Below are 23,745 nucleotides of genomic sequence, written 5' to 3'. Positions count from 1 at the left end.
TGGTGACAGCAGACCCCAAATGTGCTTCCAACAGTCTAAGCCCTAAGTGTTTAGTATGAAGCACCATGGCCTCAAATAGCATGCCAAGATTGTGGGGAGTATGACTGCAGAAAAGTATGGGTGGTATTCACTCTTCCTCCTCTCCAGACACCACTACCAATAAGCAGCTTGTCTCATGACAGCCATCAGTCATGAGATTTTTCTCCCTGCTCACAAGAGGCTTTCATCTAGTGAGACCTAGGGTGACTATATAGGCCTGTCTTATGTGTCCCCAGCCAGTCAGAAGCTGGTAATCAATGTTGCTTTATAAACCCTACACATAAAATATTGCCCCATGTTGTTGCTTTATAAGCCCTACATGTAAGATATCCATATGGAATATATTCGTATTTCTGCCTTGTGTGCTCTTCTTGCATGTTTTTGTGCTGCTAACAGTCCAAAAAAAAAAAAAAAAAAAAAAAGGGGGGGGTGGCTTTGAAAAACCAATTTTTGGACTGCAGCTCCCAGAATTCCCTAACCAGCATGGCAAGTTCAGGAACATATTGAAAAGAGCAGTAAGATGACGTTGAAAAAGTGCAGCACATATATATTTCACTAAAACAGAAGTTGGTATTACAGCTTTTGTGGGGCTGGGCTAAAAGGCCAAAAGTGGTTTCACTAGTTTTGAAATATAGCCTACAAAACCTGCCACTCATGGTGGTCTCCCATTCTAGTACTAACCAGGGCTGATCCTACTTAGCAGCCAAGATAAGACAGGATCTGCTGCCTTTAGGGTATACCTTCCTTTAAAACAAGGATCTCCTTATTGGAGGATTTTCCAAGAAGCCACAGTACATGTGATTTAGGACCTGCAGCAGGGAGGAGGTTTCACAGGAAATGGATCAAGAAGAAGAGAGCATTTGCAAATATAGGTGCCTTTCTGCTTGTCCCAACAACTTTGAACTCAACCCACCAAACTCCATAATTCCTGACAATCCTGGTGTATGCAGGACATTCCTTCTGGGTTTGCTTCTTCTTTCTAGCATAACAAACAGACTAGGAAATGTTTGTTCCATGTGTTGTCTGAACCAGGATTCCAGTTTTGGCACTCCCTTTGAAAATGAGGGTTTCTTGTTTGTTTAGTATCTTGCCAGGTTTTGGAAGGGAAGCCAGAATCCTGGTTCAGGTTTGTGGAATTAGACCCTTCTTAGCAACTACAATATAAGAGAAAAGCAAAGTGGAGATGCACAGACTGCATCTACCCTTGCTCATAACATAACAGTATTCTTTGGAAACATGTCTTATTGTTCTGTGCAAAAGAAGTCAATGTTGGGGAACAGTGTTACAACTAATGCATGATTTACTGTTAAAAGCACAGTTTGTGCCTAGTTTTCTGTAAAAGCACACCCCCCCCATAAAGCTAAGTACAAATGATTTCATGATGAAACATGGGTTCAGCATGCATAAGAAAAGGACCTCAGACTGAAGCAGCAAATGCTGAAGCTCAGAAAGTACATCATAGAATGCAAAACTTGGAAATGAGCTTGCAAGTCAGAGGAATGGACTTGAAGAACAATTGAGTTGTTCAATTGAACTAAGAATCAAAAGCCTTTAAAAACCTGAAGTGCTCAGAGATGACTCCCTGACCTTTACTGTATTACATACTGGCCTGATTCTCAAGTTCCCCATCCATTATATGCTTGAATGAGCTCAGTACTTATTGTTCTTTCATATCATTAAAAGAGCTAAAAGGTTGGAAAAATGCATAATGTAAAGAAAGGTCAAGTGGTAATCATGGTGTGAAATGCTGAAACATGTGTAAGTATAATAATTCTTTAGATTTTATGCTCCCTGGAGAGGTAGGTGTTCAAAATTGTTCACCTACAAAGGTTTATTCTGTGCTAAATATAGCTCAACAACACTAAATTGTGGAATTGCACTGACCTTTTGCTCCTCAGCATCAGCAATGGCCTTTTCCTTGCTCACTTTCTCAGTCTGCAGCCCTATCTTAGTAATCAAAGCTTCAGCATCTTGATTTCTCAGTTTCAGTTCTGCCTCTTGAGAGGCAAGTTTGTATTTTAAGTCCTCCACCTAAAACAGGGCAGCAAAGGCATTAGTTTGGAACATGTGTTACTAGAAAGCATATTTAGAATTGACAAGGTGGCTATTAAGCAGCTGGAAGTGAATGTGTACATGTGTGTATGCATGATTATTAAACACAAGAAGACCCAAGTAGCAATTTAAACATTCTCCCTTTATCGGTAAGTTAATACTATACAGCAGTGTTCCTTAAGCTATCTGATGGAGGGCATCATTATTGTTATGTGTTTCATTTCTGACTTACGGTGACCAGAATTGTTCAAAGAGAGCTACTTTTGCCTTTGAATGAGACTCACCCAAGATTCCATGGCTGAGCTGGGCTTCAAACTCTGGTCTCCCAGGGCCTGTACAGACAGGCCAAAATAAAGCTGCTTCGGGCACAATTCAAGGTGCTGGTTATTACCTACAAAGCCCTAAATGACTCAGGTCCACACTATTTGGCAGACTGTTTCTCCTGGCTCCGACTTTGAGATCCTCTGGAGAAGCCTTTCTCTCCATCCCAACACATCATAAACACGGTAAGTGGGGACGCAAGGGAAGGCCTTCTCAGTAGCTGCCCCTAGACTCTGGAACTCCCTGCCCAGAGAGATCAGAACAGCTCCCTCCTTGATGGCCTTCTGCCAGCAGGTGAAGATCTACCTGTTCACACAGGTGTTTAATGAATTGTTATAAGGATAGGCTTGGATAATGGAAAATTTTAAAAATCTGATACAGTTTTTTCCCTCTATGTATAGTTTTATCTTTTTAAAATATGTTTTATTCTTTTCATAACTATCTGTTTTAATACTGTAATACTGTAATTTCTTTTTAATGTACTTTTAAAAATGTTTTTAATTGTACTGTTTTTAATGCTGTGAAGTCCCAGTCCTGGGAAAAGAGCGGGATACAAATAAATATAATAAATAAAATAAATACTCTTAGACATACTTCCAAGAAAAACAGATATACACAATCATACAAGCAAATGTTTTATAGACATATTTACAACTTCTGGGATATTACCTTGTTCCCTCAAACATGGGAGAATTTTTTCAAACTCAACTGTGGGAGGTGGGATAATTATTTCCTTATATTTCAAGATGAGGAACACGAGCCCCTGAGAACTTTATTTCTAAACTTAGCCTGGATGTAGAAGTCCCACTGAAATCAATAATGACAACTACCAGTTTAGTTGTTGGAGAGGATCACAAGCTCCTTATCTTATCTTTTCCCTGACAGAATACATGCACATTTAACTGTCAATAACGGATCTTCCCACGTTCTCCTGTGGCTGGGCATATGCAACCCGGGCTTATCCCGTGGCTTTTCAAGGATGGGATTTATTGACAATTAAACATGTGTGTATCCCATCAGAAAAAAGATGGGATAGAGTGTGTGTGATAATCTCCAATATCTCAGACATGTGGGACATATAACAGTTATAGCAATAAGAAGTCATTAGGCAAATTTGTGTGAAAGAACTGGTAGGAATCCCTCTCTTCAGATTCTAATGGTAACCCAGGTTAGGCTCTTTCAACAAAAGCATGTCTTGCAGCTTTAAAGACTAAAATGTGTGTTCACCTTTAAGGGCCATGTGATCATTATTTTTTGTTTTCTCAAAATTACCACCAAATGAACACTGTTGCATTGTTAAATCTATTCTCTCTCTCTCTGATTTATTTCATTTATGTGTTTGAAAAAAATCTGAACAGCACCAATTATATAGCTGAGTTCTGGGACTTTCTAACCATAACAGTGGTGGGGAATGTAAAACTTTATTGAACCCTTAACATGCCTAGATAGCATAGCCAATGGTGCGGACTTCAAATCTAACTACATCTGGATGACCACGTGCTTCCCATCCCTTAATTATATATAATGTAGCACACAAAAGTTAATTATTACAGTTACCTGAGACGCTGTTGTTTTCAGCTTTTGAATGCCATTAACAAGGTGTTCCTTGTGCTGAGACATTTTCTGGATTTTCCTTTCCAGGAGATTCTTATAAAGCATTATTTGTTCCAGAAAACTTTTGGGAGTTGTATAGTTATACCTCTTCTCATTCTGCTGAAACTTTATACTCATCGTATTTACACTGGTATGGGCATAGCCCATAAAATAGCAAATGGTGTCATAAAACTGTGGCTGAAAACATGAAGTATACAGAAGGCAATTTTAAATCATAAACATGAAAAATCAAGTGGTTTGGACATATAACCATAAATTCCCCTAACTCAGGTCCCCAGAATCAAGGAGTTCTGTTCTGCACATTTTACTCGCACTCTGACACACAAGCTCTTATTTTAACAAGGGACAATGAGGCCAACTGATAATTGGGATATTGGTGAGCTATCAGCGCTGACAAACAGTAGAAATAAAGGGGGATTATATCAACACCAGCTCCAAAGAAACATCATAGGGCTTTAAGGTGTTTTGAAAGGAAATCAACTGGTAATTGCTCATCAGGTGACTTTATATTATTTATTTAAATACAGATAGGCCACTTTGGATCAGACTACTACACAGTGTTCTGCTCAAGGAATGTAAAGATACGAAAACATGGAATGGCTTTCATACTAAGAAAAGATGTGGCAAAAGCAGTCACAGGATACAAGATCCTTTTGCACACTGATATTCCAGATTAATATGTCTATGTCTCTGAATTCCAGTGACCAGGAGGGATTCCTTGATTTGGACCAGAGAAGAAAGCAAGGACATGATTCCATCTGAAAGTCTGCCTTTTATTCTGCTACCCAGCCATTTTGGAGTAGATTCATTTAACTACAACCATGTAACTTTTATTTCATTAACTTGGTTCAGGTAGTAAGCAGAGAGGAAGATACAGACTATGGCACATTACAGACCGTCCAAAAGCGGGTGCTCTGCCGCCGCCGCCATTAGCTGCGCCAAGAAGCCCCAGCGGCCAGATCGCGAGGCTTCCCGGCACAGCTAAAATGAAGTGCCGAAATGGCGCTTCTTCTTGGCACCCAGAAGTGGCGGTGTGAGGTGCGAGGCGTGCACTCGCGGCATCACTTCCGCTGTGCCACGTCTAGACGCTGTTCATCTGAGATGTAAAGATGGCGGTGCCCGTGTGGACAGGTGCCGCCATTTACTAGGCGCTCCGCGCATACTAGGGACAAGGCCAGTTAGGAAGGTAAGACCCTTCCTAACCCTAGCACACCCTTTTCTAACCCTAGTACGCGCAGAGTGCGTACTAAATGGCCATTTGTAATGCGCCTATGATATATCTGCTGAATTAACATACCTCTTTTTTGTGCCAGAAACTGAATGCTGCTGCTCTGGATTCCAGATTTAATATATAACAGAATTTGGAATATTATAGTCAATGATACACACTTTATAGTCATGCCATAGTAGAATTAATGTGATTGTTTTAATTTTTTTATTTGGTAGTTTTGATTTATTTACTTCTATTGTTACTTTATTTAATTTATTGTACACTGGTCTGAAATCTTTGATGTGGATCAGTTCAGAAATTCTTGAAACAAAGACAGTAAATATTAAAGTGAGAGCAGAATGATTGGCCACAGAGGACTTAAGTAAGCATTGTTGTCGTGTGCTTTCAAGTCATTCTGGACTCATGGTGACCCTGGGATAGGTTTACCTTCAGGTTGCCATTAGTTGGAAATGACTTGAAGGTAGACAGCAGCAGTAGCAACAACAACAACAACAAAGGTGAAACTGTTGTGGTGTTTTCTTGGCAAGATTTGCTCAGAGGGGGTTTGCCTTTGCCCTCCTCTGAGGCTGAGAGACTGTGACTTGCCCAAGGTCACTCACTGGGTTTCCATGGCTAGATGGGGATTTGAACTCTGGCCTCCAGAGTTATAGTCCAGTGCTCAAAAAACTACACTACACTGGCTCTCTAAGTATGCATCTAGTTATGAAAAAAAACCATTTAAACTGCTTATACATTTGTGAAACATTCATTTGCTGTGTGTGCAAGTGTCTACATACATATACAAGTGCACACATACATATACAAGCATTATAATACTGCACTATCATGTAAGAAATTTCCATTTTGTCCTCTGTGACTTCTACCACACTTAACTTTCTAATTTGTGGAATCACAACTCCCTCATTCTAATGATTATTTATTGCATTCAGTACAAGATGTACCCCATTCAATTAATCAGGGGAAACTTAAAATCAATTAATATGAATTAAATGAGCTACAACAAGTCTTAGGAAAGTCACACATAATTTACCAAAGCGTTGTCAATAATGCTTAGAGATATTTTGGAAAATTACTCAAGAGCGGTTGTTGATACAGCTAAATGTTTCAAGCCAACATTATTAATATTACAAAGATGCCCATTTAGACAACTTGTAATTTATCTCTGAGACCAAATGTACCTTTGAACACAGCTTCGTTAACATGAGCTGCCTTTTAATTAGCTAGTGTAAAGGGAATTACACTGAAACTTAAATAAAACTACATTAGTTTGCCGTTTGACCAAACTCCAAGAAATACAGTGGAAATAATATCTCCGAACAACTTTTTGAAAGAACCCAAAATTTCTGTTGAGACCTTAAGTAGTTAAATTACTACAGGCTTTCTATATTTTCTCTCTCTCTCTCTCTCTCTCTCACACACACACACACAGAGGGAACTTTCTTACAGAGTGTCTTCTTTTGCTTAGCCATGATCCTTATGAGAGATCTTTACACAGAAGTTCTGAAAGGCCTTTGAAAACAAGTTCCATTTGTAACTCAGCCTTAGTAGAAGTGGGTTCCGGTTGAGCTGAAAGTGGCCTAAGACAACTTGTCCCAATGGGGCAAAATATCTATTGTTATCAAGCTTAACAAAATGGCACAGCATGGGAGGCATGCTGAGCCAGAGAGCAGCTGGTTGTAATTCACACTGTTTTTCAGAAAACTCTAATCGTTCTGAGCAGACCTCTTTGATGATTGGTCTTCCCTGCTTTTTCAATTTGTCACTTTCTCTTATGATAAGGTCATTGGTGACAGCACTTCCTGACATTAACAGCTGTGGTTTCTAAAAGGGTCATTGTGGAACTACTAATTGCAGTAATTTCATTAGCATAAATTATTTATTCTGCCATTCATTTATCTGTGAGGTTTTGGTGGTGTTTCGTTCACTACTACACCTTATCTTTTCTAGCATCAGATGCACTGGGCAGAAAGGCAAACAATATGATTATTCCTAACCTGACCTCTTCTAGTACAATCATACAAAAATTCACCTTTATTTAATTCAGAAGTATTATAAAACAGTAAAAATGAACTACTTATATATCACATAACAAACAGGCAATCCCTTCATTAAAGGTCTGTTTTTGAAAGATCTATTCATAGGTGCTGGATCCAGATGACCCATGTTTAGGAAGAAGCTTACAAATGTAGATTACCCTTCAAACAACCCTCTGTGCAAGCAAAAGAGTGAAGTATGGAGGAAGAAAATTTGTGTCCAGAACCTTTGTACTCTAGTTGCACTCTAGATGCATTGCTGAACAGATGAGTGTGGACACATTTCTTTTTGGAGTACAACTCCCAGACTACCTCAACTAGTATAACCAGCCAGGGAAGCTGTCATTTAAAAGATAATTCTTCCAATTTCTGGTTGATGCTGTCAGCCAGTTACAAGTTTGTATTAGAAGATACTGATTATAGGTCTTCTTTCCCCCTCCCACTTCCCCAAGCAAAAAGAATAAGGAGATTGTCATATATATGCAAGAACTTATGGAGTGAGGACAAGGACTTCCCTATTGCATTTATCAGTAGAGGGATTCCATACATCACTGAATATGTGGAGCTTCTTCCAGCACAGCATTTAATTGGTAAGCCCATTCCTATAGCTCTGTCTATGCACATCTTCCTGTTCTCTTTGTGTGACATCTCACATTGAGCAATTATTTCATCTGCCTAAACCAATAGGCCTGCCTTGATCCCCCTCCCCTCCCAATATCCCATTGAATGCAATTACAATGGTTTTGTAAATCATGGGGTTGGGCCAATTAGAAGCTGAATGTAGGTTCTACTAATGAATTTAATTACAGATCTTGAATTTGCTGTCTCCACTTTACTGGATAATGTAGCTTCTGCACACTAATGACCATTATATGTGGTCAACTGTTCTTTAACAAATGGAAATCAAAGGCTTCTCTTGGTACCAAAGATCAGTGTGCAATAGACAAACTGTAAAATAAGAGAGAAAGCCAGTTCACATCAGTCTTCATAAAATGAAATTGTATACAGAGAAACAAAATTGTCTTTTTCCCAAATGCTACATTTCATCTTTCTGTTGGCCTAGAAGGCAGTAGGAAAAAAGAAAGAACATACTATATATGGATAGACTCAATCAAGGAAGCCGCAGGACTGTTGATAACAGGATGACTTGGCAATCTCTCATTCATAGGGCCATTGTAAGTCAAAGTCAACTTGATGGCAATTAACAACAACCATTTGATATCTGCATTTTGATTCCCCCCCCTAACTGTTCTTTATCTTCTTAAGGCATTTGATTCCTGAGGCCAATTACACTCCTCTATTGTGGCATCCAATATATTATTCTCCTCCCCTGCCCCTCCACCACTTGTAAATGTCACTGTTGCTCCTATACACAAGCTGAAGGAAAACGTTCAATAGTAAAGTATTATGCTTCTATTGTGTCTGATTCCAGACTGGTCACTAGGAATATCATGTTGACCTCTATCCTGTGTTTTATGGAAGGTTTGTGGACCCAAAAAAGGATTATGAAAAAGTTGATTTGCCTTCAACAAAAGCAATATTCAGTGATCTGGATTCTATGTAACAATGAGGAATTATTATGCTAGAAAGAACAACCTTCACAGGTTCCAAACATATTCCAGCTCATCCATACCAGGTACAGCTGGTGTTCACAACAGTAGCTTTACTATGGTCCCATGCATGTATAAAAGCTCCTAGTGTAATGCCTAGGAGTACTGTTTGTCCTAGTGAATGAGGAAACCCTAAAGAAGGGGTATAATTTCTCTCAGAAAGAGAGGGAGAGCTAGAGCAAGAGAGAAGCTGCAGTTGTCAGGGCTATGGAGTAGGCCCTGTTCCCTTTGAATGAGGTAGGCATATTTTCAGTTGTGTTTTTAGGGTGGAAACAAAGGTACAGTGTACAGTGGACCCTTTGTAGTGTATAGTGGGCCCTTTGTATCAGGGAACTGGTGATCTGTGGATTGGACTACTCATAGATCAGACCACTCGTGGATCAGCATGGCCCATATTGTTCAGTGGCAGCACATGCACATCATCACTATTGGATAATATGGGGCACAACTGTCCTCATCTTTTACCATCCACGGGAGGAGGCGGAAGTGAACCTCCGTGGATGGGAAGGGTCCACTGTAATTTATATATTGCATTTGCTTCTATTTTGTATTTTTTAGTTAGGGCTTTAAAATTTCTATCCAAAAGGCGCAAAACAACTGAACAGCCTAAACTGAAGTGTCCTTGCAATCAAGTCTTCATTGGCACCTCATTGGATGCATGGAACTTTTGGGATAGTATAAGCATGCCTGATTTAACATATAATGTGTTGTATTGTTGTTAAATATAAATATATGTACTGGTATTTAAATTGTGCAAACATTATGTGTACAATAATCAATTACTGGCCCAATGGAACCCAGAGAGAAGTACAGTATCACTTCTTCTGCCCTTGTTCTCAAACCGTCCCTTTTGTGAGCTTCACACCTTTGCCTAATGAAATGAACAGCCAATGTAGAAGGATAAAAGAGTGGGGGTGGAAGGTGTTACCTAATTTTTCCTGTTTGGCAGAATGTACTATAACAGGGATGGGCAAAGTATATCTGTCCAGAAATTGTTGGAGGGCAACTTACTAGCATTCTTCAGCATTAGTTATACTCTAGAATGGGGTGATGGGAGTTATAAATCCAACAACATTTGGAGGGCCATACTTTGTCTATCTCTGTATTATTTATTTCATTAAAATATTTCTATCCCACCCTTATATAAAGATCACATGACAGTATAAAATAAAACTAACTTGACTAATTTTTTAAAATATTGTTATAAAATAGGCTCATGAGAACAAAGAAAGAGAATATTTTGGTTCAAGGGCAGCCTGAAACTCTGATACAGAAGCCTTGGTTTAATAATAATTTTGTCCTCAAAAGCCAATGCATAAGTACCACAAGTTAAGAAAAACTTCATAAAGCCTAAACTGAAGATCTGGTCAATATAGCAATTTCAGTTGTATGATATTTATCTCCTTTTTAAAATGAAATAATTGTTCATAATTTTAATTTTTTAAAACACTCAACAAAAAGGAAAGAAACACTAGTGCTGAAATTTGTTAAACACAACAGAGGACAAGAGATTAGCTCAACAGAAACAAATAAACACACTAATGGTGCCAGATCATCTTTCTCAATGCAAGAATCCACCAGGATCCACCAGTATAGAGCTGGATAAGTAATTACTTTCTGCTTAAAGGAACAGGAATGATTTTTTTTCTTTTACTGCTATTACACTAGCTCTGATCAAACCTTGAACATTTGCTAGTGCACAAATGGGTGGATGCGTGGATAGAAGGGTTGCTGGTTCTTCAGTTTTCCCTATTGTTAAATACTGTTATTTCTCCTGTATTTGTCATGTAAAATGGTGGTAAAACTGACCATGCTAAATTATGGGCTGATGCTAATCTTATCAATTTCAGTCCTTAAAAATTAAACTGAATGGGGAAAGGTGTTTTTTCCTACTTAGAGAAACATTAAAATATATATCTAGATATGCATCCCCCCTTATAAGTATTAAAACAATATAAATAAACTGGCTGTGAAATTTCAATCTTGGGAAACGTGTAAGCTGAATGTACAAGAAGAAATGACAGCACTATAATACTACCTCCAAATGTTTCCAGAAAGCATTGTCTGCACACTACCTGCTATAGAAAATAATGACAAGTCCCTCCATGGCCAGTAGATGTCATTGGTCACTTTTGAAGTTTCACAAAAGCTGTTTCATTGCTCAGTTATTGGCAGTAGAAGAGGTAAAGGAATGAGGGCTACATTTCAAAAGCAGCAGCACTGAATTAATAAGTCATCCCTGCTCTCTCTCGCTCTCTCTCTTTTCAAACCTCTTTGTACTGTCACGTTTACATGAAATGTAAGTTTTGAAAAGTATCATCATTTCTCACAAGGCATTATATTAACCTGAATGCCAAGACTTGCTTCTTGTGGAGTCAGTGGAAAAAAACAGTTACTGGGCACAGAACAGCTTATCCATTTCTAGAAGCTTAGCCCCTTTATATCATTCCATGTACTTATCTAAGGTTCTCTAACAGCTGTCATGACCAGACTTATATTGGCTGCCTTTCTGAAATTTCAACTGTTTGCTTGTCATTAATGTCTCTTTTATTGCAGGGGACAGTAATGCACATTACTGTATCCATCTTTCATGAAATCTAATGCTTTTCATCATCACAAGTACCTTACATAACTTGACAGCATCACTGTTGTATCAGATTAAAACAAATGAATCCTAGCTGACACAAAAAAGTCCCTTTTCCCTGTGTTCTGCTTGTTTTATGTATAAATTATGTATCAGAGAAAAGGTTTTTTTTATAGTCATAGAACAGTATAGTAAAGAGAGTCCTTCTACACCAAGAACTTCATTTTCTACCTTTTACTCTGCTCTCTGCACCACTATTATTTCTATTTGTCTTTTCTCACTAGTTAAACACCTTGATGATCTTAGCCTTTCTTGAGCCTTTCATTCCTAGTCAAAGTTGTTCCAGAGGATGTCTAATAATGAAGGTAAAGAAAAACCTCCTGGGGAGGGTGGGTAATGTTTTATTATCATTTCTGCATCTGACTGTTTATTATTCTTAAAGGTGTAGGAGAGAAAACTACTAAGGAAAATGAAGCAGTCTAGTTTCTAAGGCTTCATTGTAAAAGATAATATTCAGCTGTGTCATTCTGAAACTCTTTAAGGAAAGACTCATACAATCAATTAGTATGTAAACACTTAGAAGCGATCTTTATGTTATTTCCTCCATTTTCATCTCACAAAAATGTACAAGAAGAAGACTGGTTTCATCTCGCAAAAATCTGCAAGAATAAATGTTCTGCATTCAGATACACATTTAAAGAAAAACAGGAATATTCAGATTTTTCTCTGCTAGCTGAATTTTGCACATAGTCAGCTGCTTACAGAATCAAAAAGAGCAGAGAAGTCTGTAAATTCAAATAAAACTATAAAATACTGTTCCTCTTTTTTTAAACAGGCAAGTCCACTTATTTACAGAAAATCCTAAATGAAACCCCTGAACTGAGATTATTCCATTTTAGACAAGCCTCTAATGAGGGGTGATTAGAACCCTGGTACATTTTGCTTTTCTTCCTCCTCCTTTTAAAAAAGGATTCTTGGATTTTTTGATCTTTCCTATCTCAAACTCTGTAAATTATATTAAATAAACTGGATGCACTATATTACAGGAATTTAGTGATGACAGTTTATTTTGCAGCCTGAAATTGAAGACAAATATGTGAAGAAACAAAAAGATTTCCCCCCTCTTGGCTTGTTCTATTATTGATCTTCCAGAGAACCCTGTTACTTTTGCTTATGATTGACGAGCTTGAAACTCTGTACCTTAATCCCAGGCATCTCCTCAATGAACCTCCTGCTGACGGAGTGTAGGGCCTCCTGCGGCCACTCATGAAACCAGTCAATAGCTGTGCAGTTAACTATAGCTGGGAACTTCCGAGCTCTAACTCTCAGTGTGGAACCGACAGGAGAGAAACACAGAATAATCTGTAGAGTTGAAGAGAGGAAAGAGAAAGAGCGAGCAAAGCATTACATGGCAATCAAAGAGAGGAATGCAGTCAACTGTGGTGCCTGTAAGCCATTGCAATCACAAATGAAAATGCAATTTACCTAGCAGCTAACGAGTTTAGTGAAATTAGGATTTTACATACAAAAAATTGGTTTTGTTCCTTTATACTGTGTTTTATACTCAGTGCCTCCCTATATCCTTCCCACTTGTAATTCAGCCCCTCCCCATACAGTTCAATATTTATTAATGAGATTCATATGTATTAATTGACAATGCAAATATCTAACCCAATCGTCAAAGGATTTGACGAAAAATACTACTTCCTGAGTTTCTGATCATATGTAGCTTCAGTATGATTGAAATTATTTGAACTAACATGTCTGTTCCTGTCTGAGTGTATTTGTGCACTTGAGACAATAATTATAACTGCTGTTCCTCAGGGGTTTTCACCAATATCGGGGGGGGGGAGCAAGGAACAAGTTAAACACCTAGCTATTTTAAAATACCAATCCACTTCAATTATGCTCAGCTGTGTGTTCACACTCTGACCCTAAAAACATTTACTTGGAAACAAGTCCAATAGATGTTTAATAGAAGGTATTACCCAGTAAGCATACTTTGAAGTAGAGCCCTCTATTACAGCAGACCTTCTCCCCTTTCTATCACTACAGGTTATCTAGCAGATGTTTTCCAATGAGTTAAGTAATATCTCCTGCAATACACAGTCTTTACTTTGTAGCCCTTTAAAGTCTGAATAGATGCTTCCTATAGCTGCCTCTAAAGTACTAATTTTGCACAGTGGGACACCTGCAAAGCAGTCTCAGGAAAAGGCATGGCACATTTTGAAAGCACTTTCTAAAAAAGCTGTTGAAAATAATGAAACTATGGTTTAAATTAGAAGACCAAATAAGATGGAAGGAAAAAGAAAGACTTTCAGAAGAGGCATGTGCTATGATTTATACTTTTCTGAAAGCATTGGAGACAGACAAATATCAAATATACAGTCAGCCCTGTATATTTACAACATTTTTCATTTATAATTGTATGGATTTGTCAAGCCACAACAGTCTGTTACTTAATCTGACACTATGCTCATTTTTGGGCATGAGAGTTCAAGAAATAAATTGACAAAATGGAGATCAAGGAAACTGTAAACCTAGAACATTAGATCTGAATAATAATAATAATAATAATAATAATAATAATAATAATAATAATAATTTATATTTCCTGCCTCTCTCTGAAGATCGAGGCAGGATTACAGCAGTAAAACAATTCCATATAAAATGCAATCATTAAAACAATGACATTACTATTAATTCACTAAAATAACGTATCATCAACTAACATTCACACTAACATTCATACAATCAGATCAGAAGCGGAGTATTTAAGATCTACTTAAGGAATCGCCTCCTTCCGTACAATCCGCCTGTACCCTCAGATCCTTTGGGAGGAATTTGTTGCAGTCCACAAAGACCAGATTGACGGCGACCTCCCAGAGGACTTTTTCCGTGATCGCTCCCACTTTATGGAATGGCCGGACGAGATCCGTCAAATTGCCAACCTTGAGAGCTTCAAGAAAGCTGTCAAGACAGATCTCTTCTGGCAGGCCTTCCCGGAATGGATCCCGGCCATGTAACGCTCCCCCCACAGTCATATACAAATGAAGACTCTGCCCACCATTATTTTATTATTGTAGTATTGTTTTTAGATTTTTATCGTCTGTAATTTTAATGGATGGAATTGTTTAATCCTTTTTTAAGGGGGGGGGAATTGTATATATTGTATTTTTTAAAAAGATTGTACACCGCTTTGATTGTGGAAACAAAAAGCAGGATATAAATTAAAGTTTTATTCATTATTTATTTATTATAAAAGATTAGGAGGGTAGGCCTGCCGGAAGAGATCAGTCTTTAGTACCTTCTTGAAGGCACCTAAGGTGGTGATAAGACAGATCTCTTCCACCAAGTTGTTCCACAATCTGGGGGCCGCGGCAGTGAAAGTTCTGTAAGGAGTTGTTGTTAGCTTGGTTATTGAGTACTCCAATAGGTTTGTTCCAGGTGTTCTGAAAGTGCGGGGCGGACTGTGTAGGGAGAGGCATTTCCTCAAGTAACTTGGGCCCAAGCCTAAAGGTAATAACCAACAATTTATATTGTGCCCGGAAGCTAATCGGCAACCAATGAAGGGATTTTAACACCGGTGTTATGTGGTCTGATCTAGGTGTTCCAGTGACCAGTCTGGCTGCCACGTTTTGAACCAATTGAAGCTTCCGGACTTGGTACAAAGGTAACCCCATGTAGAGCATATTACAAAAATCTAAACGAGAGATTACTAGTGCATGTACCACTGCTTCAAGGTCCTTTTGGTCCAGATAGGGGCCCAGTTGGTGTATCAACTGAAGCTGGTACCAAGCACTCCTGGCCATTGCATCTACTTGAGATGAGAACTGTAGAGTTGGATCCAGGAGTACTCCCAAACTGCGAACTTTGTCCTTTAGGGGAAGTGTGACGTGTCCAAGACTGGTTGACAAATCTCCATCCCTTGACTTGGGGTAACTATCGCAAGTACCTCCGTTTTCTTTGGATTCAACTTGAGTTTGTTTTCCCTCATCCAGCCCATTACCGACTCGAGGCAGGCATCCAGAGGAGAGATGCCATCCTTAGTCACTGCATCAGTCGGAGACATAGAGAAATAGATTTGGTTGTCATCAGCGTACTGATAACACTGCACCCCATGTCTCTGGATGATCTCTCCCAGCGGCTTCATGTAAATGTTAAACAGCATGGGGGACAGAATATCGCCCTGAGGGATGCCAGATGTCAACTCTCTCTTAGAAGAGCAGCTGTCCCCCAACATCACCATCTGGAATCTGCCTGAGAGGGAGGACTGGAGCCACTGGAGCCACTGGAGCGCAGTGCCCCCAATACCTAACTCCCTCAGGCGTTCCAGAAGGATACCATGGTCTATGGTATCGAAAGCTGGTGAGATGTCCAAGAGCACTAACAGGGTCACATTTCCCCTGTTGATACCCAGACGAAGATCATTGACTAAGGCAACCATGACAGTCTCAACTCCGTATCACACCCTGAAGCCGGCTTGAAATGGGTCCAGATAATTAGCTTCATCCAAGACTGCCTGGAGCTGGAGGGCAACTGCCCTCTTGATCACTTTGCCCAAGAATGGTATGTCAGAGAAACAAAGGATATTGTAGCACAAGTATGGACAACAACATGTCTAACAAAGAGATCAAAAACTTTAAGTCTAGAATTTAGGTTTTCCAGAATCATTTGGCTTTGATATAATTTCCAAGTTCTGTATGTACTCGACTATAAGTCAACCTCATGTAAAAATTGAGGGCAGGTTTTGGGGCCAAAATTATGGATTTTGCCATGACCTGTGGACAATTTGAGAATAAAACTTGGAGGCTCCTTCTGTGTGTATATGTATGTACACAGCAAGAAGGACGCTAATTGAGGCTTTTTGCTTCAGCGTTTGAGCTTTGGTTTTTCCCATGACTCCCCACACAGCAACAGGCAGCGTGGGTGGGAGAGGGACTCGGCTTGCTTGTTTAACAGCAATCAATCACCCAGGACTCTTTCTGCTTGGCTCAAGAGAAAAAGAAACTATCTCCTGACTGCATGGGGAAATCTGAAAGAGCTGCTATCACATTACTGACTTGTAAACAAGTCAACCTGGGATTTTGGAGTCAATTTTGGGGCATACACTTTTAGACTTATAGAAAAGTATATATCAATCAATCAGTCTTTATTAATGCTTAAGCCAAAGGCCATTTGCATGATAAAATATAAAACCAATGACAGCAATTCAGAATTATAAAATATTCCATCAAATAACATCCAAATTTAATACATAATATACTTCCAGTCAATTAAATAAGACAATGTTAAAAAAACCACTTCAAGGTTTGGATAAGATCATCCACCTAACAATCGTTAAAAACATTTAAAAAAAAACAACTTCAAAGTTTAGATAAGGTCATCCCCCTGACAATCAACTGCAATGTCTGCTATTGCCCTTGCCCGAATTTTGATTGCTGCTGAGGCAAACAGTGAAACTTTATAAGTTACCTTAGAATCAATATCAGACAAGAGATAATAAATCTTTTCGGAAATGGTATTAGACTGTAAATTGGACAGAATAGATCCCATAAATTTAGTTCTTGGACCAGTATATAGTGAGCAACAAAACAAATAATGAGGCAAACCCTCGATTTCTGGGGCTCCACAAATACATAAACGGGAATCCTTAGGTGTATGTGAAAAGTATATACAGTATATGTTTGGCAGATGCAATTCAGCAGATTGTTGACATGTTAAACATATTCTGCATTAATTTACTGGTGAAACTATTATTTTAAAATGTTTCATTCCTGAAAGCAGAAGTCCCAATTTGCTAGAGACACAAGAGAGAAAATCTTATATGCTTTTTAATACCTATAGTGTTCATATATCAAACAATCCATCAATAGTTAAATTTAGGTTTACTCATCTATGATTCCAGATATACGGCTTCTTACTTTTAGCTGCAATCGTACTCTATCTAAAAAGAATCTCCAGCAGTTTTCTCTTGTGTCAATAAGACCAAGCCCTCGTATTTCACTCCTAATTCCTGTAATTATACCATCCATATCTTCATCTGTGAATAGATCTGGAATCTCTCCTACATTAAAAAGAAAAGACATCCCCACAATTACAAATTACAAATGAATCACAAGCCAAGGACACTTTATTATTTTGGCTGTAAATATAGTAGAACTTATTTAATTGACAATGAATGGCAGAAATTCAGTTGATTACTGAGGAACAGCAGTATGCTTATTTCATCTTTGAGACTACAATAACTGAGTGAAAGAAGTTGTAGTATAAACTTTCATAGACTTGGTCTCCTTCTGCAGAGGAGGAATACCTTCTAGTTTCACAACTGGAAATCACAAATTACAAGTATAGCCACCATTATATATTCCAAAGCACATCTTTCTGTAATGGCATCAAAAGCTGATATTAGAACAAGGTTCACCACTTTGATGGTTGTCTAATTAATATACTTTGTTTTATTTTCTCATTTAAAGGCTATCATCATACAACATGGCTGACATATAGTGATATATAGATATGGTGATCTAATATACTGTCAGGAAGTACTCCTTGCCTATTCCTGGAATCAATCAGTCCAGCTGGGTAAGCAGAAGGGAACCAATACAAAAGAAGTATGAAGAAACTGAGCTTGCATCTACACTGGATATTGACCTTGATACTAGTTTTTCAGGGGAAACGTTGTTTTAAGCAAACTAAATATAATTCAAAAATAAGCAGAGCTAATATACACCTTTCCCCAAAGGACATCCTAGCCATATTGGAAAACATTTCGAAGACAAATAATCCCCTTTTTAAAGTTCATTGAAACTGCAGATAATTTATCATTGGGAGGATATTTCAAGAAATGTGTAGGTCTAATCACCTGATGCCAACAAGTCATTAATCAGCACAAGAAAGCGTTCATCTGGAACTTGAGCATCTGTCAGTATAAACACAGTGGGAATGTTCTTGGCTCCTGTCTTGATATACAGATTGGCAAGATCTACCTGTAAGAGGCAATCATTTATGTTACATTAAAATACCAAAACAAGAAGGGATAGAGGAATAACCAGTGTAAAAGTGTTAGTCCATTGAGAGCAGCAGTTTTGCATTTACATATCCATAACATGACTCAACTCTCTCCAGGATATTTAAAAACCCATACTTATTTTTGTTTTGTTTTTAAATGGTAACAGTGAAGAGAACGGGATCTCATATGATCACTGGGTGATGAAAAAGTAGTGAATTGATAAAAGAAAAATCTTGCTTGGTAATTCAAGTGATGTTAATGGTGTGTTAGACTATTCCCTGTCAAGAATTCCTTGATCTGGATAAAACCAACTATTCAGCGCCTTGAAAGCATTTCATTGTTTTTCATTACTTTTCAATTTCATTTTCAACAACAACAAACCAACTACAGGAACTGACAAAGAAGAACATGAAGTGCACTCCTACAGTTCCATGTACCCCTTTCAGGTTCCTAATGCATTTTCTACAATTAGAAAAAAATTGTGCAACACTGCCTATTTAATCTTATCTGAATTATGTGTGAAGTTTCATTGTTGTTAACTACCCTCAAGTCAACTTCAACCTCCAGTGACCTGTGAAGCAGGATCTCCAAGACACCTTATCCTCAAATTTCCTGAAAACTTAGGACCGCGTCCTCTTTGATTGAGTCTATCCATCTGGTGTGTGGTCTTCCTCTCTTTATGCTGCCCTCTATCTTTCCAAGCAAATTACACTGTATTTCATATAAACAGATCCCATGCTAGGTCAGCAGGATTTATTACATGTGTCTTTTCCATAGAGTCTGTATCCTCATACTTAGTGGAGTGTGGATTTTCTGAAAAATATATATTTATGCCTGAGTTCTGTTTATCTCTAGCAGGGCAGTATCTCTTGCCTATTCATATCCAGAAAAGGGTCAGAAAGGAAACTATATCCAACATCACAACAACCTAATGCCATACATGGTTCCTTCTAAATGTAAACCTAGTAGATCAAACTGTCAAATAAAAAATATGCTGACAGCTAGATAAACCAACACCCACTAAAGATTTGACCAGACATAATCCGTGGTGCATTTAAGCCCTTAGTTTGAAAGGGTATGTATTTAAAAGAAACAGCTATAAATTTCTCCAGGCCCTGAATGTGAGTGAGTGAGACTCAGGTCCTGTCTGCATTGCCCAGGATACTTCGGGAGTAAACCAGAGTATCCTGGCCCTGGAACTGCTATGATCTCCCCTCATTACATTGGCCCTCCATTCCAACACAGGGCTGCTGTTGTCACATGCATCCTGTTGTGCTGTTTGGTGCGTCCGCTGCCATGTTGCTTTACTCTGTGGTCAGTACTAGGTGCCCAGTGATGACATGACTGGGCACCTCATTCTGACCTCAAAATGCGTGACCCATGGTGGCAGGTGTGCTGGGTAGTACAGTGGGATGGATTTCAAACAGTCACCTAGCATCAGAATGAAAGGCTTCAGATCTTTAGGGAAGATCCAGAGATATTTTAATATTTTTAAAAGGGTATACCCACAGTTCTGGTGTTGAAAGGGCTGGGTAATATATTGTTTGTTCACACCAGAACTGCAGTTTGGTACATGCATCACTCGGTCTTCCCACCAATTAATCAAATGCCCCCTGGGGCCTGTGCAAGTAGGGCCTGAGAAAGTTCTGCACAGCTATTTTCCTAAAGGTGAGAGGGAACGTTCTGGTGAAGAAAACCAAAAGACAAAATTGATACCTCCTTCCTTTCTACATTATTTCTAGTTGTACATGAAAAGGATAAAAAGCAAATTTACTTTAATCCCAAATAGCATAATTTCTAACATAGCCATCCTCTAAGCAATTATAAAATATTTGAGCTTACCTTTAAATCTTGAATTGTATAGTCTTTCTTCAGGGTAATCTGAAACACTTCAAGAGAGCCAATGTATGCAGCAAGTCTTGATAAGCTTTGTTTCCCACTGCCACCAACTCCAATCAAAAGTGCATAACCACGAGATGACTCCAAGATTCGGCTAATACGACATCTGATAATGAAAGAGAAGTCAGAATGTATAGCTTCAGAACAAGGCAGCAAAATAATATCTGAGCAGTGTGTGTGTTTTGTGCGTCTTCAAATCATTTCTGACTTACAGTGACCTTATAAAAAACGGAAACTGTTTTATTTCCTGTAGAGGTGGGAAGGAGACCCGTATTATTATTTCTGTATTACAGATGGGGATCTCAACCTAACATATGGTAGATTGCCTGAAACCACCTAGTGAGTTCATACCTCAGGCAAGATTTCAGTCAGGGATTTTTAGTCTCACATGTATTCTCTTAACTACATGCTAAACCAAGAAACCTGTGTGATGGAGAAACTAAATAGTATTTTGTGCCTTGGTTCTTGGTCTATACATGAAAATAGATTATTACAAGACAAATTTATAAATTATGTAAACCTATGTTGAGCTCTTACTCAGGCCAAACCTAGACATTTACTTACACATGCTGTATGGCATCTTCAAATAAAACTAGGTTCATAGATGCATTCAGTTCATTGTAGTTTTCTAGGGTCTCCACAAGTATCTTCCTTAGCACTTCCCAATCCTTGACAGGCATGTAGTTAGGGTCTGCCACACCATTTGCAAAATGACAGTAAATTAGTGGTTGCTGGAGTAGAATGTGATCTTCCACATCCTAGCAAGTTGACAATATAAAATAAAATTAAAAAGCAGGAAATTTAAAACATACACACACACATTCATACAATATGGAAATGCATATTGTTTATCTTGCCTTAAATGTATGACTCACCCCCCCCCCCCCCGTCAGGTTTGGTGATTGTTAAATTTCTGCGATAATAGGGTGGGTCCCCATGTGCACTATAGCCTATCAAGGGAAGCAGAACTGTAGAAAAACTCAAGGCCAAACCTGACCCACTTTCCATGTGCCCAAGACCTCTATGTGCTGCACCCAACCCAAGGTCACTTCTGATTTTGAAAAAAAAAAGAAAAGTTGTTTTCGAACCAAAAAAAAAAATGTCTGGGGAAAGACTGAAGTATCATTAACATCAGCAGTATTAAAAGTTATCCTGAATTAAGGGAATACAGGAGAAAGGGTCACTTGCAGGAATAAATCCATGGGTGAGCAAAGAGTCTGTTACTCAGTTTAGTAGTTCTCCTATCAACCAGTGCCAGATGGTGCCTCCCATGTCAGTGGGGTTTTGCTCTGGGATTTTAGTCAGGAAAAGTTCAAAATAGTTTTGAAATGTTCAGAGTACAACCTGGAGCACATGTACCAGCTCACTGACATGGGAACCATCAGACACCATTACCTCAATGTCCCCATTTCCAAAGCTGTTTTCTCACAGCCATTCTCAGTTTCAGTCACTGAGGCACTCCTATCCAATCTCTTGTTATGTCATTTCTAATAAAAGCTGACCATAGAGAAATACATCTGATTGTTTCTATGCCTATCAATTGCATTGTTAAATCAGAATTTTGCTGACCAATTTATTATTTGAGTTATACTGGTTTTCCATGGCTACTTGAAATTTGTCACACTGAATAATTCTCAGATTATGGTGTCCTCACTAATGTGTAAGTACCCTATTGATTTATAGTTCTACCTCAAAGTATTTATGTGCAGTGTCGATCAACTTTTTATGAAAGAGAGTACAATCTTTTTCTTCCACCAGTTTATCACCATAGACACGTGAAGACTCATGAAGCCACAGGCGCACAAGATCATTGGGATGTTTTAGGCATTGTTGTTTAGCAAACAAAATTCCCTACAAATAAAACAAAAAAGGTATTTAAAAATACAAAGGAACATTACAGCAAGATGCACAGATACACAAAGGACTAGACTCAGGATCTCTTTTTTTATGAGCAGAAAGATCAGCTCATGGAAAGTTCTTCTGGCTGATGCTCAGATTTTCCTCTCCTGCAGTGCAATCACCCAATTCAGCAGGGTCCTTTATTTATTTTGCAACACTTTTATGTGCAAGGAAGCATCCTTCCAACACTGCCGTTGAATATAATTTGCATCCAAGCCAAAGTGCATAAGGTATTACTAAGGAGCCCTGGTGGCGCAGTGGTTAAATGCCTGTACTGCAGCCATTCACTCAAAACCACAAGGTTGCGAGTTCAAGACCAGCAAAAGGGCCCAAGCTCGACTCAGGCTTGCATCCTTCCGAGGTCGCTAAAATGAGTACCCAGACTGTTGGGGGCAAATTAGCTTACTTGCTAATTAGCTTACTTGCTGTTCACCGCTATGATCTTTGGAATAGCGGTATATAAATAAAACAAATTATTATTATTATTAAGAGATTCTAAAATGAGACATGTCAGAGTTAAAAACTAAAGGAAACCATACCTTTATACTTATAAACATTCCATACCAGTCCCACTCCCTCCCTGCTTAGTCAGTCAGTATTGCTAGGGCTGAGACTGGACAGTGACAAATTGGCTCTGAGGAGAAGTCTCAAGCATATTAAGGCCAAAGTCAAGTTCCAATAATATAGTTTGCTACTGTAATGCAACATAATACAGGTTTTTGAGATCAATTATGTGCTCCTTCTTTCCCTTTTTACACTGATCAGAAATGCTGTGTATCTTGTAAGCTTATGCATTTATACAAAATTCTAATTCTAATTCTAAATAAATGGTTATGCGTCACTTATTCATTGTTTATACACCATTACTGCTATTGCAAAAGTAGCAATATTCATCAAGGCTGCTTGGAGTGAGGAAGAAGCCTTTTCCCTCCCCCAGGGGTTCCAAAGCTGCCTTTCTTGCTTTATTCCTATCCAATCCAATCCAATCCAATCCAACACACACACACACCCTCACAAATATAATTGCCAGTAGTGTCCAGGCCAAATCTGCTTTAACCTTTTAAACACCTGGCTTTTCCCCGAATTTTTTTTTCATAGCCAAGCAAAAGCAAGGAAGACAGTTCTTATTCAGGGATGTTTATGAATAGGAGCACAAGTGAACGAAGAATTGGGGGGGGAGGTTCCAGCCTGCAAGAAATACACTCTCCATACTGTCTAAACTGAGAACAAAAACAGGAAAATGCAGGCCTATGACTAACACCTTCAATTTTTTCCCTCCTGTATGGTTTTTAACCCCTTGCCTGATGAAGAAGCCAGTGAAACTTTGAAAGCTCGCACCATGTATATTGTGCATTTTGGATGGCCCAGTAAAGGTAATACTGTTTGGTGGATTTTTGTTGTTACTGGATTTGCTGTATGGCCAACACGTCTGCCCCTGGATGTAATATGTA

At 38.6% G+C, this 23,745-nt stretch overlaps 1 protein-coding gene across 3 annotated transcripts in view; it reads right to left on the bottom strand.

Moving 5' to 3' along the window:
• The window catches only part of LOC121934528 (dynein axonemal heavy chain 11-like), a 79,985-nt gene extending 56,564 nt beyond the window's left edge, over positions 1 to 23,421 (bottom strand). The window contains exons 1-9 of one of the 3 annotated variants that reach the window (XM_042475103.1): positions 23,352 to 23,421; positions 22,085 to 22,246; positions 20,960 to 21,153; positions 20,339 to 20,501; positions 18,350 to 18,473; positions 17,409 to 17,551; positions 12,685 to 12,846; positions 3,970 to 4,203; positions 1,924 to 2,070 (exon numbers count right to left, since the gene is read on the bottom strand). In XM_042475103.1, the coding sequence (XP_042331037.1) occupies positions 1,924 to 2,070; positions 3,970 to 4,203; positions 12,685 to 12,846; positions 17,409 to 17,551; positions 18,350 to 18,473; positions 20,339 to 20,501; positions 20,960 to 21,075 (1,089 nt within the window). In that variant the 5' untranslated portion in view covers positions 21,076 to 21,153; positions 22,085 to 22,246; positions 23,352 to 23,421. Of the gene's footprint in view, positions 1 to 1,923; positions 2,071 to 3,969; positions 4,204 to 12,684; positions 12,847 to 17,408; positions 17,552 to 18,349; positions 18,474 to 20,338; positions 20,502 to 20,959; positions 21,154 to 22,084; positions 22,457 to 22,833; positions 22,862 to 23,351 lie in introns of those variants that run through there. The other 2 variants (XM_042475101.1, XM_042475104.1) reach the window with 2 other exon arrangements.
• Positions 23,422 to 23,745: the final 324 nt, after the last annotated feature.

Source organism: Sceloporus undulatus, chromosome 6 (assembly GCF_019175285.1).
Source record: "Sceloporus undulatus isolate JIND9_A2432 ecotype Alabama chromosome 6, SceUnd_v1.1, whole genome shotgun sequence".
Taxonomy (NCBI): Eukaryota; Metazoa; Chordata; class Lepidosauria; order Squamata; family Phrynosomatidae; genus Sceloporus; species Sceloporus undulatus.
Note: the sequence above shows the minus strand (reverse complement) of the source record. Positions and strands in the feature narration are given on the sequence as shown.